The 17,460-nt window shown below is 33.0% G+C and overlaps 1 protein-coding gene across 8 annotated transcripts in view; it reads right to left on the bottom strand.

Annotated features, from left to right (window-relative positions):
• Positions 1-12,604: 12,604 nt before the first annotated feature.
• Positions 12,605-17,460, bottom strand: part of POSTN (periostin) — a 34,073-nt gene continuing 29,217 nt past the window's right edge. For all 8 annotated transcript variants that reach the window (XM_006915793.3, XM_025049522.1, XM_006915794.3 and 5 more), the window contains 2 exons: positions 13,706-13,747; positions 12,605-12,711 (listed from right to left, as the gene is read on the bottom strand). In XM_006915793.3, coding sequence (XP_006915855.1) covers positions 12,674-12,711; positions 13,706-13,747 — 80 coding nt within the window. In that variant the 3' untranslated portion in view covers positions 12,605-12,673. The remainder of the gene's footprint in view (positions 12,712-13,705; positions 13,748-17,460) is intronic.

Here is a 17,460-nt window from a genome sequence, read left to right as displayed (position 1 = left end):
TTTCTCCATTGAGTACGATGTTAGCTGTAGGTTTGTCATATATGCCCTTTATTATATTGAGGTATGTTTCCTCTATTCCCACTTTGCTGAGAGTTTTCATCATAAATTAATGCTGGATTTTGTTGAATGCTTTTTCTGCATCTAGTGATATGATCATATGTTTTCTTATTTTTTGATTTGTTAATGTGGTGTATCACATTAATTGATTTGTAGATATTGTACCAACCTTGCAACTCAGGAATAAATTCAGCTTGATCATGGTGTATGATATTTTTAATGTATTGCTGAATTCAGTTTGCTAATATTTTGTTGACTATTTTTGCATCAATGTTCATAAGCAATATCGGCCTATAGTTTTCTTTTTTTGTAATGTTTCTGTCTGGTTTTGGAATTAAGGTAATGTGGCCTCATAAAAGGAGTTAGGGAACCTTCCCTCTTCTTGAATTTTTTAGAATAGTTTGAAAAGAATAGGTATTAATTCTTGGAATGTTCGGTAAGATTCACCTATGAAGCCATCTGGCCCAGGACTTTTGTTTTTGGGGAAGTTATTGATTACTGATTCGATTTCCTTTGTAGTAATCGGTCGGTTCAGATTTTCTGTTTCTTCTTGACTCAGGCTCAGGAGATTGTGTGTTTCGAGAAATGTATCCTTTTCTTCCAGATTGTCCAATTTGTTAGCGTATAACTGTTCTTAGCATTTTCTTATGATCCTTTGTATTTCTGTGAAGTCCGTAGTTCTTTCTCTTCTTTTGTTTCTGATTTTATTTATTTGAGTTCTATCTTTTTTCTTTGATGAGTCTGGTTAAGGGTCTGTCAGTTTGGTTTATTCTGTCAAAGAACAAGCTCCTGGTTTAGTTAATCTTTGGTATTGTTTTTCTAGACTCTGTTTCATTTATTTCCACTCTGATCTTTATTATTTCCTTCTATTCTCTTTGGGCTTTGTTTGCTGTTCTTTTTCTAGTTCTTCTAAGTGGAAGGTTAGATTATTTATTTAAGCTTTTTCTTGTTTCTTGAGGTAGCCCTGTATTGCTATGAATTTTCCTCTCAGAACTGCTTTTGTTGTGTCCCATAGATTTTGAGTCATTTTGTTTTCATTTTCATTTGTTTCTAGGTATCTTTTGATTTCTTCCTTGATCTCTTTGATAACCCATTCATTGTTTAGTAGCATATTATTTAGCCTGCATGTGTTTATGTATTTTCTAGTTTTTTTTCTTGTAGTTGATATCTAGTTTCATACCATTGTGGTTGGAGAAAATGCTTGATATGATTTCAATCTTCTTAGATTTATTGAAACTTGTTTTTTGCCTAACACGTGGTCTATTTTGAAAAAAAAATTCCATATGCACTTGAAAAAAATGTATATTCTGCTGCTCTAGGGTGAAATATTTTTAAAAAGTCAAATAAATCCATCTGGTCTAGTGTGTCTTTTAAGGCCACTGGTTTTATTTTTTTTTTTTTCTTTTTTTGATTTTCTGTCTAGAAGATCTGTTCATTGGCATCAATAGGGTTTTAAACTCCCTTAATATGAGTATATTACTGTCCATCTTTCCCTTTATGTTGTTCAATATTTGTTTTATATATTTAGGTGTTTTTATTTTGGGTGCATAGATGATTACTATGGTTATATCCTCTTGATGGATTAATCTCTTTATCATTATGTAATGTCCTTTCTCATTTATTGCTGTCTTTGTTTTAAAGACTATTTTAGTTGATATAAGTATTACTGTCTTAGCTTTTGTTTGTTTGTTTGTTTGTTTCCATTGCATGAAATATTTCTCCATCCCTTTACTTTCAGTCTGTGTGTGTCTTTCGATCTGAAGTGGATCTCTTGTAGATAGCTTATGTTTGGATCTTGTTTTCTTATCCATTCAGCTACTCTATATCTTTTGATTGAAACATTTAATCCATTTACATTTAAAGTAATTATTGACAGGTACATAGCTATTGCCACTTTATTATTTATATTTATGTTCTCCACTCCCCTCTTCCCATCCTTCCTAAAGTAGTCTATTTAAAATTTCCTGTAATACTGGTTTGGTGGTTATGAACTCCTTTAGCTTCTTCTCATTTGAGAACCTCTTTTTTCTCACTTTTGATTCTAAATGATAGCCTTGTGAGGTGGAGTGATCTTTGTTATATTTTCTTTCTTTTCATCAGTTGTAGTATGCCAATGCCATCTGGCTGGCAATGTTTCTGTCGAGAAATCAACTGACAGTCTTATGAGAATTCCTTTGTAACTAAATAGTTATCTTTCTTTTTTGCTCTTTCGGAATTTTCTCTTTGTTTTTAACATTTGTCATTTCAATTATGATGTGTATTAGTGGGTGCCTGTTTGGGTTCATCTTATTTAGAACTCTCTGCACTTTCTGGAAATGTATGTCTATTTTTCACTAGGCTAAAGAAGTTTTCAGTCATTATTTCTTCAAATAGGTTCTTGATCCCTTGCTTTCTCTCTTCTTTTTCTGGTACTCCTGTGATAGAAATGTTGTTACACTTAATATTGTTTCAGAGGTCTCTTAAGCTATCCTTATTTTTAAAAATTCTTTTCCTTTTTGTTTTTCTAATTTGGTGTTTTCTGCTACTTTATATTTCAAATCACTGGTTTAATACTCTGCTTCATTTAATCTGTTTGGATTCCTTCTAGTGTATCTTCATTTAAGTTATAATATTCTTTATTCCTGACTGGTTCTTTTGTATGTTTTTTATATCATTTTTTATGCTTAGTATCTTTTTATTGAAGTTCTAAGATCCTAGATTATCTTTTTAACCAGTGTTTCAAACTTGTCTTTGGTAAGTTGCTTGCTTCTATTTAATTTAGTTCATTTCCTGGAGTGTTCCTCTGTTCTTTCATTTGGGACATATTTCTTTGTTTTCTTTAGCTTTTTGACTGTCTCTATATTCATTTCTATGTATTAGGTAGGACTCCTATGTCTCTTAGTCTTCACTGGTTGACCTTATGTAATATAGTTCTTGTTTTGGAATTATTTTTCCATCACTTATGATGGAATTATTTTTCCATCACTTATGATTTATCTGTGTGCATCCCATCAACATTCTACATCTGTGAGTAGAATTGCCTCTAGGGTGAGAATTGTCTCCACCCACGACATATAGTCTGCTGTGTGTGGGTTGACCTCACAGAGCACAATTTACCCCATCAAGTTCCTGTGCCTTTCGAGAACACCCTTTGGGTGTTTTGCTTGTGGGGCTAATTGGTTAGTTCGTTTTTGGTGGTCTGAAGCTGGCCTTTAAGTTTTTTAGTTCTCAGGATTCCTGGTAGAGGCTCCAACGCAGGCCAAGGTCAGTTGCTGCCTGTGACTGGCCAGGAAGTTGCCTGGTAGGAATTACAAAGCTATGGTAGGTCACTGCCTGTGCTGTACCTGAAAGCGTATGAGAGAAGTCATGCTGAGAACCGAGGCTGGCTATGGCCACCACCAATTTCAGGCCTGGGGCAGCTCAGCAAAAGACTCAGGGCATCCTGAGACCTGATGCCACCTGCCAGCCTTCCACAGGACTCAGCCACTAAAAGAGCCTTGGGCAGTAGGTGAGTTAGGTAAGGCAGGCTTCCAGGTAGTCACCAGGGTGAAGTGAGTGGTGTTCACCAAGTTAATGCTGATTCAGATTTGGTACCAGTGCTGAGGCTTGGGCCCCTCCCAAAGTCTCAGAGAACTCCTAAGCCAGCTACCACCCACCTTGGGTTCTCAGACTCTCTAGTATTGCCCAAGAAATTGATTGCTCACCATTGAAAGTACCCCCAGTGGTGGGCTGGGGCCCCTTGCCCTCAGGGGAAATCTCCACTGCCAAGATATTCCTCTAGATGTTCACCCACCACTCGTGGGTGTGGAGCTAGCTCTTTCACATTTCTGCCACTCCTACCAGTCTCAGTGTGGCCTCTTCTTTATATCTTGAGTTATAGAACTTCTTTTTAGCTAGTCTTAAGATGGTTCTCCAGGTTGATTTTTCTATAACTTAGTTGTACTTTTGATGAGGTCATAGGAGAAGACAAACACAGTATTTATCTACTCTGTCATCTTGCCAACAACTTTCAATAAGCTTATTTTTAATAAAAATGAATAAGTACTTAAATTTAAAAAATATATTTTCAGTGTTTATAGGTTAAAAGAAATATCTGCTCAGATTAATATAAAAAGAATTTCAATAAATAAAATTTACTACCATTTACCTTTGGACAGTTTCTTACTGGTATATGTATGAGTATGTGTGCATATTGTAAAGCAGTTATACTAGCTCTAAGATATTTTATCTTGAATTATTTTTCCATCATTTATGATATATCTGTGTGCATCCCATCAACATTCTTTTAACATCTGGCTCTTTTTATATTAGCATTTCCCATTGGCTTTTTCTTCTTAAAGCTGCAATTCATGAGTATGAAATTAAGTAATATCCTGAATTAACTGAGGGAGAATCTTGCACTTGCTAGAAAAAGAAAATTGTAGGAACTAGATTTACTCTCCTGACTGAATCAACCAAACAAACAAAATATCTAAAGAATGGTTTACAAGACACCGAGCATCAGGCAACAAATAACAGTATGTCTGAAAGACAGTAAACACGTGAGATAAGCTCTATTGTTGTCTCAGTATTCTGTCCTCAGAGATTGTTCAGGCTGCAGTACAAGGAGAGAGAATCCAGGTGGATCCTGGCCAACTTATGGAGGTTGTGAGATTGAGATGAGTTTCAAGAGAGACTAAAAAGGTTGGCGTTCACAGGACAGGATACAGAAAGGAGAGAGCTGCATAGAGAGAGAAAACTCAAGATATCTACAAAGGGCCCCCTGATGTATTCAGCAGAGTACTTGTTAGCACATGCATTTGAGAAAACTAATAGAGACCAGAGAAAGAACCTGAAAAGATTAGAGGAAATGGTACCTCACATTCACACAGGGCCTGAAATAGTGCCTGTTCCCACCAGTCAGATTGGAAAACTCATAATTCATTGGACATTGGGAATAGTACTGAGAAGAAACATGCCTAAATAGTAGGGAGTTACTAGTCTTCGACTCAGATTTGACCTGTCCCTGCCTAGGAAATCTTAACTGCAGAACCCCAAAGGATCAAACCATTTCTAATAACTTAACTACATCCTACATCTAGGTTTAAGACTATTCATAGGAATAAAAAATATCCAGAGCACCAAAGAAGGCAAAATTTACAATGTCTGTAAACTAGTGAAAGATTATCAGACATGAAAATAAACAGGAATATGTAATGAGTAAAGAGGAGAAAATTCAGTCATTCAACTGATGCAGAACTTGCACAACTCTTAGAATAGCAGAGGATATTGAAATAGCTACCATAAATATATTCCGTATGTTCAAAAAGTTATGGAGTGATAAGCAAGATTAAAAAAAGCCAAATAAAGTTTCTAGAGATGAAAATTACAATAACAAAAAAAATATAAGGTCAAATTATATATCACAGAAGAAATGGATAGTGAACATGAAGACATGAAAATAGAAACTCTTTAAAATAAAACACAGAGGAGAAAAATAATAAAACAATGAAAAAAGCAACAATGAGTTGTATGACAACATAATATATGTGTAAATAGAACCTCAGAAAGGAGGAGAAGGAACAAATAGATAATTGATGTCTGAAAAAATTTAAATTTTATTAAACTTCTAAACCCAAAGATCTAAGAAACTATGCATACACATTCTAGGAACAAGAGACACAAGGAAAACCACCCCAACTTACATCATAATCAAATTTTTCAAAATCAGTGATAAAAAAAATCTAAAACCAGTAATAAGGAAGAAAAAAGAACATATTACATACAAAGCAAAGAGGAAACAAGTAAGAAAAAAGTGAAATACACTTTTAGAGTACCTTAAATAAAACCCTGTTAACTTAGAATTACTGCAAAGACATTTTTCAAAAAAAGGTAAAATATTAATATTTTACAGACAGAAATATTCAGTTTATCATTAGCTGATAGGCACCAAAAGAAATGTTAGGAAAATAAACAATATACTAGATAGAAATATGGATCTACACAAAGGAACAAAGAGCACCAGAAGCAGTCACTATATGTGTAAATAGATAATATTTTTCCTATTTTAATTTAAAAAGAAAACTGACTTTTTAAACATATTTAAAAATAAAATTCTAAAGTAATTTGAACTGAATGAAAATTAAAATGTATAAAAATTTTCAGATGCCACCGAATGATACTTATTGGGTAAATTTATATATCTAAATATAAAAAACAGTTTTTATATCAATGACTTCACCTTCTACCTCAAGTAACTAGAAGTACATAAAAGATCTGTACTCTGAAAACTGTAAGCCATTGATAAAATAAATTTAAGATGACACAAATGAATGCCCATGTATTAGAAAAATTAATATTGTTAAAATGTCTATACTACTCAAATCAATCTACATAATCAATGCATTCTTCATTAAAACACCGATGACATTTTTTTCATAGAACTATAGCAAATAATCCTAATATTTGTATGAAGGCACTACAGATCCTGAATAGACAAAGCAACCTTGAGAAAGAACAAAATTGGAGGTATTTCTCCCTGATTTCAAATTACACTACAAACATAAAATAATCAAAATGGTATGGTGCTGGCACAAAAACAGACACATAGACAAATGGAATAGAATAGAGAGCCTAGAAACAAACCTACAAATATGTGGTCAAATAATCTAAGTGGTGTTAGGAGAACTGAGCACCTACATACAAAAAAATAAAAAATAAAATTGAACCACTATCTTACAACATACACAAAAATACATTCAAACTGAATTAAAGGTGTCGATATAAGGTTTGAAACCATAAAACTCCTAGAAGAAAGGCAGGCCGTAGTTCTTTGACCTTGGTCTTAGCTATATCTAATATCTGTCTGTCTGTCTGTCTATCACCTATCTATCTATCATCTAAATTTTGAGTCTGCATTTATGAGACTCATAAATGCAGACTCAAAATGCATTTAGTTTCCCTTGCCAGTCTCCTCAGGCAAGGGAAACTAAAGCAAAAAATCAATAAATGCAATTACATCAAACTAAACTTTTGCATAGGGAGGGAAACCATTAATAAAACAACTTACTGAACAGGAGAAAATATTTACAAATCATACATCTTATAAGGGACTAAAATATAAAATACATTAAAAACATATAACTTAATATTAAAAGAGAAACAACTTGATTAAAAAAATGGGCAGAAGACTTGAATAGACTTTTCCTAAAGATGAAAAACAGTTGGCCACTAGACATATGAAAAGATGTTCATCATTAATCATCAAGGAATTGCACATCAAAACCACAACCTGACACCTGTCAAAATGGCTATTATCAAAAGACAAAAAAATAACAAGTGTTAGTGAAGATAGGGAGTAAAGAGAATCCTTATACATTGCTGTTGGAAATGAAAAGTGCTGTAGCCACTATGGAAAACAGTATAAAGTTTCTTCAAAAAATTAAAAATAGAACTGCCAGCAATTTCATTTCAGGAAATGTATTTGAGGAAAAGAAAAATGCTAATTTGAAAAGATATTTTCATTGCAACATTATTTATAATAGCCAAGATACGGAAGTAACTTAAGTGTCCATCAATAGATGACTGGATAAAGAAGTTGTGGTATATATGTATACAATAGAATGTTATTCGGCCATAAAACAGTGGAATCTTGCTCTTTGCAATAACATAGGTGAACCTACAGAGCATTACACTAAGTGAAATAAGACTAACAAAGACAAATACTATGATTTCACTTCTATGTGCAATCTGAGAAACAAAACAAAACAAATGAACAAACAAGACAAAACAGAAACAGACTCATAAATGCAGAAAACAAACTTGTTTTTACTAGAGTAGGGAAGGGTTGGAAAGGCAGATAAAATGGGGTAAGGGGATTCAGAGGTACAAATTTTAGTTATAAAATAAATAAGTCATGGGGATGTAATATGACAGGATAGGGAATACAGTCGATAATGTTATAATGACTTTGTATTGTGACAGATGGCAACTAGACTGATTGTGGGGATCATGTCATAATGTATGTAAATATTGAGTCATGATGTACAACTGAGACTAATAGGGTATTGTATTTTATACAACAATTTTAAAATGTAAAATTAAATAAGGCAGAAGAGAGACAATAAGAAAGATGAATGGAAATCAATAAAAGAAAAAAGGAACACAATACAGAAAATCGATGAAGCCAAAAGCTTAATTTAAAAAAAAAATCAATAAAATTGATTGATGGCTAGCTAGAATGGTTAGGAGAAAAAGAGGGAAGATACAAATTACCCAAATCAGGCATGAGACAGGTGACATCATTAAAGATGTTTAAGAATAATAATACAATATTTTTACAACATTATGTCAATTAATTTGAAAATTGTATGAAATGGACAAGTTGCTTATAAGACACAACCAAATTTCACTTAAAAATAATCTGAATAGTCATATATGTATTAAATAAATTGAATTTGTAGTTAAAAGCCTTATTTTAAAGAAAACTCTGTGAATAACTTCACTTGTGAATTGTACAAAATATTTAAGGTGGAAAAATATTAATTCTATACAAAATTTTTCTAAAAACCGAACTCTCCACTCATCCTGTGAGGCCTGCATTACCATAATACTAAACTCAAAAAGATTACAGTAAAAGAAATCTATAGATCAATATCCCTCATAAATATACAGAGAACAATTCTTAATAAAACTTTTGCAAATTGAATATAATATGAATAAGTGGAATTCAACCCAGAAAATAAATGAGGTGAATGTGATGAAAAATTTAACATTCAAAATTAAATCCATGTCATTTGCCATATAAAAAAACTAATAAATAAAACCCATAAGATCATTTCAATAGATGCAGTAAAAAACATTTGGTAAAATTCAGCATTTATTCTTGATTTAAAAATTCTCAGCAAATTTGGAAGAGAAGAGAATTCTTTCAACCTGAAAATGGGTTATGAAAAAAGCACTAATGTTAACATCGAGTTAAGCATCATACTGAAGGGTAAAAGACAGAATGAATGTTTTCCTTCTAAGATCATGAAAAAAAAATAATGGCCACTCTTGCCACTCTGTTCAACATTATACAGCCATTCAACATCAACCAATAAAACAAGGTGGTAAGAAATTATAATAAGCATTGATAGCAAAGGAAGAAGTAACATGGTCTTTATTTGCAGACAACATGACTGTCAATGTAGAAAGTACGATGTAATTTTCAAAAAACGTTACTAGTAGAACTAGTAAAACACTAATAAGTGAGTTTAACAAGGCTGCAGAATACAAGAGCAATACACACACAAAAAAGAACGATCAGCAACTGAAATAAAAACAATGCCATTTATAAAACTATTAAATTATTAAGTATTTATGGAAAATCTACAAATGATGTGTGGGACCTGTAAACTTAAAATGATAAAACATTGGTAAGGTAATTGAGGAAGACATATATAAACTGATAGGTGTACTATGTTCATAGTTTGGGGTTTCAATATTGCAAAGATTTTTAATAACACCAAATTGATCTATAGATTCAAAGCAATCTTAATTAAAAGTCTAACATATATCTTGGGGCTTCCAGACAAGATGACAGAGTAGTTGGATGCTGTGCTCGCCTCCTCTCGAAACCATATCAAAATAACAATGAAACTACAGAACAACCATCATTGGGAGTTGCCTTAGGTCTAGCTGAACAGAAGGGACATACATACGAGGTCACCTCGAGTTTGGTAGGAGGAGTGGAAATGTGAAATGGGGTGGTCCAACACCCGTGTGTGGTGGTTGAGATTAGGAGGGATGTTTTGGCTACATTGGTCCCCCTGGAGAAGCAAGGGGTCCCAGCTCCACACTGCGTTCCCCAGCATAAGGTTCCAGTGCCAGGAAGAGAAGTCTCCAGAACCTCTGTCTGAAACCAGCAGAGATTGTGGCTGAGACAGAGAGCTGCAGGATGTTCTCAGATGTTCCCCTTAAAGGGCCCGTGTGTGAACTTACTCGGTGACAGACTCACTTGTTTGAGCCCCAGTTCTGGGGCAGCTTCCCAAGGAATGCCAGAGACATATGGGAAGGACCTGAATTATCTGACTTCAGGTGAGGGCTGGAGGGGAGGCTTTCTCTCAGATAGGTGGGTTGGCAGATTCCATTGTTGTTTTTTTTTTTGAGCCCACCCCACTTGGCACGAAGAAACAGGTGGCTACCATATCTGAGTCTCCTTCAACCTGACTGACTCTGTCATCGTGCCCAGGTGACTTCCTGAGATGCTACCCCACCAATGTGCAGGCTCACCAAGCTACTTCCAGTGGCTTTTCCATACAAATAGCCTATCTTGGCTAAAGCTGTGAATTTTCCAAAAGCTCTCACAGGTTCACAAATCCCAACTAAGCAGCATCTGGCCTTAGTATGCTCCATACCTCTTGCTGAGCAGCCTCAAGCCCAGCAGTAGTGGCAGCCATCTGTGGATCCTGGTTTGGCCTTTGAAGGCATCTATAAGCCCAGCACAAGTGGGAGCCATCTGTAAATTTATTGGTCACTCTTGCCAGGTGGCTCTGGACAGCGCACAGGCTGAGGCTAAACTTGGCCTGCTGCTGGGCCCCTCCCAGGGGACCCTTGGGCAGGCATATCCAGTGGCTGGATTCAGTGGGAGCCAGGGCACCATCCAAGGCTACATCTGAGGAGGACACACCTGAAGGGCAGACTGGGAAGGCACCAGAGCCCAGCTAAAGTGAATCCTGCTTTTTATGGTCAGCTCCTCACCAGCCAATTATCATAATCAATCAACCCAAGGGTCATTCCCTCCCATCGATGTGCAAACAGAAACCAAAGCTCAACTACAACAGGAGGCATACATAACCCGTACAAAGGATACACCTTGAGCACCTGGTTCAGGTGACCAGAAAAGACTGTGCCACTGGACCCCACAGGACACCCACTACATAAAGCCTCTTTACTAACACTGAGTGACTTAGGAACCCTACTTAAGCCATCTATGTTGGTGATAATGTAGTATTTTCTACCATTACCACATTATTTCCACCCCCTCTGAATCATTTTGGGAAGATCACAGCCACACCCCAACCAGTTGAAATTGAAGTCCCAGAATTCTCTACATGACTACTTAGTTGGTAAGACATTTTGTTTCCTGTCAGAGGCTCTAAACGTTAAACATTACACTTACCACTGTCTTACCACTGTCTCAGACTAGAAAACATTTTGGAAAACCAAGGTTATCAAACACTTCTTTAGTAAGTGCCACTGTCAGAATTTTATATCTCACTTCCTCGCCCCAATCACTGCTCAAACAAAGAACTAATACTTTCAGCTAATGATGCTTTAGAAGTGAGCCTGTGACCCGAGGTGGACATCTATGGTCAAGATTAGTATCTTCAGTTTGGCCTTCCTCAGTTTTATAGTCTCCCATGACTAATTTACAATGCAGGACATAATTTTATTACACGATCACCACTCAATTTTTCATCAGTTTGAATTCTATTCCTTAAATACTCATGTTAATTTGTTCACATAAGGATGACACTTGTTGGGATCTGAGTAGATCAAACTGATACCTTTATAATTCTTAGCAAACAATTATTTTTCTTCTCCTTTTCTGTGCAATGAACTCTAATGTTACTTCAGTCTTAGTTTAGAGCATTTCTGTGGCTTCTCCCATGTCTGGCCCAATCTTAGGAAAAATTAATCGATGTACTTGTGCTTGTGTAGTGCCGATTAAATGTCATGGTGCATTGTGGATTATTGATGATTTGTCTCTTTATCCTTCAAGAACAGTAACTGTCTAGTTATTCTTTTGAATCCATGACTTAATACAGATCTGGGGTTATATTATGTACTCAGTTCATCATGATTCTTTATTCACACAGTAGTTTTAAAAATTCAAGAAACAGTAAATTTATTTTATTCCTTTAATGATTATTGTTATTAAAAGGAGGTATAAAGTCCTGCTCCCAAGTCCAAACCTCTTATTAACTTAAACTTTGAGTTTTCTGAATTACCCAATTTGAAGTAATTCTCTTTAAACCTGAAAAATGGTTTTATTGAAATGTTTGAGATAAAAAATATGTATTGCAAGAAGCATAGACAAACATTTCAAGAGTACAAAATCAGTTTTAGGAATAACATCATTTACCAGTAAACCAACATTGCATTAGAAATGTGCAAAACATTTTGATATGTTTTGTTTGATTTTTAATACTTAACACTCTTTTTTTTATAACTTAGCTTCCCATGGGGAGGTCACTGGTTGCAGGCATTTTATCTATCCACTCAATTTAGCCAGGCTCAATCTACTCAATGCATTTTATCTATCCAGGCTCAATCTACTCAATGGTATAATAGTTCACCACTCTGAGAATTGAATTGTAATAAATCCAGTGATAAGGATTTTCTTTAATGGATCCCAAAGTTAGCTAGAACTTTTAACATCAAGATGTAAAAGCCTGTAAAGTGTTCTAATTCTCTCAGTTCCTATCCCACAGGAGACTAACTTCAGAATTTCCCTTAAGTTTCTCATTTAAAAATAATTCAATTTGCTTTTATAATTGTTCAATGACTGCTTTTTTTGTGTACTGATGATGGTTCACTTACTGAACCATAATTTTCTTTTAAGATCAGGTTACTGATTTAGGGCTTTATAAACTTTGTAGTCTGGTCTGGATTTTCACTGAGAATGACCTTCTCTTGATCGTCTCCTAGATCCTAATTAAGAAAAAGAGAGAACATATAGATTGTAAATGTGATGAAACTTTAGAGTTTACAAATATGATATTCTATGAATAACTATATCTATAAAAGACCATCTTTTCTAATTGTAATAAAACTTTAGTTGGTGTTTTAATATACTTCATTTATGATGATGAAATTAAGGTTATCCTGGGTTTAAAGGTACATGTAAATAATAATTTAAAGTGATGATTTTAGTTCTTCAGTAAATTTGAATAAACTCTTCAATTAAAAGTTACTTGTACAATTGATTATTTAATTTCAAATATCTGTATTGAATTAGCTTAGAATGTATTTATAAGCTGTGCCACATCTTGTGACTATTAGTATGTAATTATTTTAGAAATTCCAAACTTGTAATTTATTCTAAGTTCTACAAGAGGAATTTGAGATTTTTGAATGTGTCAAAATATAAGGTAACCTAACTGGGAGCTTAGAAAATGCTCATAAGCACAGTTATAAATAATGTTGTAGTGCATGGGTTATATAAACATGCATATAATCTACATATTATATGAAAATTTTGTACATAAGTATATTAACATTTTCTTTTTGTGTACAGCTTTCCTTTATGCTTCCAACTGTAGTCTCATCTCAAATAATAACATTTTACAGAGTTTAATTCCTCCTAAACCTACTTTTGCTCAGCTCTGATATTCAAGGATTTCTTTTCAATTTAATTTAACTTGAGTCTTCCTCAAGCGTTCAATATATCTAGCAGTTTGCAGGAGTATAATTGCCTTTCCTTTAATATTTGTTATTCTTAGATGTTACTGAGAGTGCAGAACATGAACCATTTATTTTCTGATTCTTGTCATTAAAATGATTTGCTCCCATATTCACAAACTTTTCTCCCTGTCAGACAGCAAAGTCCAATAAAATATATTAAAGTGCTCTCCTTTTCATTGGTTTCTCTTAAAATAACAAAATAAGTGTCATATATGCATATTACTATAGTTAATACATTTACCTTGAACTCTTTTGTTGGCTTGTATCTTCCTCACAGGTATGTCTAAAATTAAATAGTTATAGTTAGAAAAAAAACTTTGAAATTATGGCTAACATCAGACAGGAGACCATAGTTAAGTAGAAAAGTATAAATCTTAAAATAAACATCACTTGAACATGTAGATTTTCTTTTGGAGTACTCAATTTCACAAACATGATACTTTTGCATGGGCAACAGATAAAATGAACACTTTTCTCTATATAACATGATGAATGTTCACTATTTGCAAAGCATATTGTTTCATTATGGCATTTAAAGCCCCATATAATGTGCCACTTTTCTATAGAGATTTACATGAGGTTTTTATCCTTTTAGTAAAAAGCATGACTTTATGATTAGAGTATGTTTAATATTATATAAAGTTTAGCAGAAGCATCTTCCCAGAGTTATCAACTTATTCTTATTTGTGATGTATCAGACTTCTGTCCCTGTAAATTCTCATTGTAAATTAATTCATGATTATCTTAGCGTATATGAGGACAACAAAATACCACTGGCCAAATAGCTCTAGAAACATAATAAGCAATTCAGGAAATGTATGCCAACATGTCCCCCAATTTAATTCCAATCCTATAAGACCGTTAAAAAAATTAACTATTTGAAGATAATAAAAGTTTTCATATTTAAGACTTTCAGATGTCTATCTCTATGAAGTTTTTGATTATTATAGTTGTAAAATATTTCTCAATTCCCTTATTTGTCTTTTACTTCATCATAAGACCAAGCTGGTAGACCTAACTAAAGTCATATTTTCACTCTGTTGTTGAGCATTTGCAAAGAGGTTCCTACAGTGACTTCATTTTTCTCCTTACTTTTATTTTTTCTCCAAATTTTGACTTCTTGCTTTTAATATATCATCTATATTAGACAATTAAGTCAAAATTTTTCTAGTGTATATATATATATATTAGACAATTATATTAGGCAATTAAGTCAAAATTTTTCTAGTATATATATATATATTTTTTCAATTCTCTGAAAATTCATAAAATGTAAGGCATGAAATTGTCACCAACAGTAATTTGGACTGTGTGACACTGAGTAAAAAAGAAACGCTAAAAATTTTTTGAAGAATTTTATTTCTGTCTATAAGGCATATTTTCAACATGTCTTTCCCCCCCTAGAATATAAGATGTATAACTGTATTAATGTCATAATAAAATACAGAACTGTGGAAAACATTAGATTGGATAGTGAGGGAAGTTTATGTGAGATAGAAAAGTCTGAATTATGAAATATGCTCTAATTGATATACTTTCTTTAACCTCAGATTTATTTGGTAACCCAATATGGCTTATAATATGTAGTTGAGAAAAGGTGGATCCAATCTTTATGTCCATTGTAGATGATGGACATATTAAATTCCAAATAACAATTATTGTATAATTTAATACAAAATCATAAAAGTATTTACAGCATTACTTTTCTAAACAAGCACTTACACTTGGATTTTCTTTCATACACTTGACAACAACCAACTGATGAGCAGCCTAATAAGTAATTTGTTAATTTATTACATTTTGCTATGATAATATCAAAATAAGTGTTCATTATAGCAAACAAACATCTTTAGAAGAAAGAGTGAATAAAGTGCACAAAATCAAATTTCTTCCCAGTGGCTCTTTGCTATCTCAAAACGAATGAGAATTGTATCAGGTCACATTTAGAGAAGCAAAATGAGTAATGATAAAGGAATCACAGAAATGATGCCAACAAAGGCTCCTCTATAGTACGTTTTTTGTGGTATTAAAACATGGAAAATGCTTCAGCTCGATTATTTGTAAGACTTTTCCATTTTCAAGTGGTTATCACTTTGGGAATTTAAAATAGGGTGTAAAATATTACTTTATTGATGAGGTTAATGTTAATTGACTATAATACTGATAATAGCTAAGATCACTGAGAACTTATTGTGTGCTGGGCACTTTTCATATAACTCATTTAGATGTAGGTTACATTACTGTCTCCACTTTTCAGAAGAAGGGACCAAGGCAGAAAAGAATCAGCTTACTTAAATTAGTGTGAGGTGAAGGCCAGATTGAGAGTCATTTCAACAACCTGATCTCCTATATGCTACAGAGCCATAAATCTTTACATGTTATATTGTCAAATTTGTCAAAACCTTCCAAAATGACTTTTTTGGATCCTTTCTCCATAGCTTGATCTTCTTTCTTAATTACTTTAGTAGTTTCAGTAAATGCAGTTTTACCTAAGAATGAAAACTTTATGCATTTTGTGAGAACATTTTTTTTAGTTAAGGGCCCTGAAGTATTTCAGTGACAAAACACAATATTGATACCAAAAGGACCACTTAGCCATATTAATAGTCATGACTTAAATGATTGGGTATATACTCAATTCATTAAAAATGTACTATATATGTCACAATATGAGCAGTTCAGAAAGAAAACTCCAAGCTTAGAAATAAGACTATAGTTTGGCTATAGATCGATTATCTATATTCTCAATGAAAAAAAAAAAAAGCCAGTCCTGCACGATGTAATATTTATTCACACTAGCTTCTTTATAAATTGGTGTCTCTTTAGACCTAGCCAAGAGGATACTTGTAACTCAGGGATGACTCAGTTGTATTATAAGAATGGAAAAAAGAATACTAACATGTCCAAGCAATACCCAGATACTAGTTGATATATTGATTATACTGCTAAAAAAAATCTTTGGAAATGTTTAGATAAAAAATCATGGTGTGGTATTGTGGAAACAGATGTTTTATAGACATTCAGATAAAATATATTGTAAACTAAAGGAATCAGCTTCTGTGATGAACAGATACAAGAGTTAAGGGAAGAGCCCATTAACTAAAAATAGAATAACATATTCTTAACTTGTAGCAGGTATATCTTTTTTCTTGGCTGAAGCTATTCTTTAGTATTAGTTTATTGTTCATAACAGACTTAGGGCTTATTAAAGAAATAAAACACACTTACCTGAATTTTAAGCTTAAATAAAAACTGTAAATAGGTAAATTACTAATTTATTCATTCTCTTAAAAGCACTAGCATTCTACAAAGCTGCTTACTATGGCAACGACTGAAAAAAAGAATTCAATTTAATCTTTATAATGTCTTTGCCTCTTCTCTCAAATTCATATGTATATGAATATGTTAAGCATTTGAGGCAAATGAATGAATTCTGTGTTAGATCTCACAGAAAACTTTGGTTCTATTATGGTTTTGGGAGTGTCATATATTCCCTGCAGTCTGAAAGAAAATCTTGTATTTTTCAGACATTTGCCTTTCTTTTGAGGGGAAATTCAATAATTGGTTGAATAAAACTTATTTATTTTTACTATTGCTGAAAATTTTTAATACTATATGAGATTTATATATATTAAACTAAAGAATAAAGAAACAATAATTGTTGAAAATGCATATGGTCCAAGATATTTTACATCTTCATGGACACAATGATACGATTTGTAAAATTTTAAGCAGAAAAACTATCTGGACCATACTTTGGATAAATACCAAACTTCAGTTGTGTTTCTCAATTCACAGTATATTTTAAGGAGCATATCTGAATTTTCTATGTAATTTAAAATCTTGTTTTTCTAAAACAATATGTCATTTAAATAATTCTGTTGTTAATAAAATGGACTTGAAATTCACTTATTCAAGTAAAAATTATTCAAATTTATTTATAAAATTACTATTTCTTTGAAGAATTACTGTTTAGAGTTTGCATAAAATTTAGAA

The sequence above is a fragment of the Pteropus alecto genome, unplaced genomic scaffold, assembly GCF_000325575.1.
Source record: "Pteropus alecto unplaced genomic scaffold, ASM32557v1 scaffold16, whole genome shotgun sequence".
Classification (NCBI taxonomy): domain Eukaryota; kingdom Metazoa; phylum Chordata; class Mammalia; order Chiroptera; family Pteropodidae; genus Pteropus; species Pteropus alecto.
The sequence above is the reverse complement of the archived record's forward strand: the minus strand, read 5'-3'. Positions and strand labels throughout refer to the sequence as shown.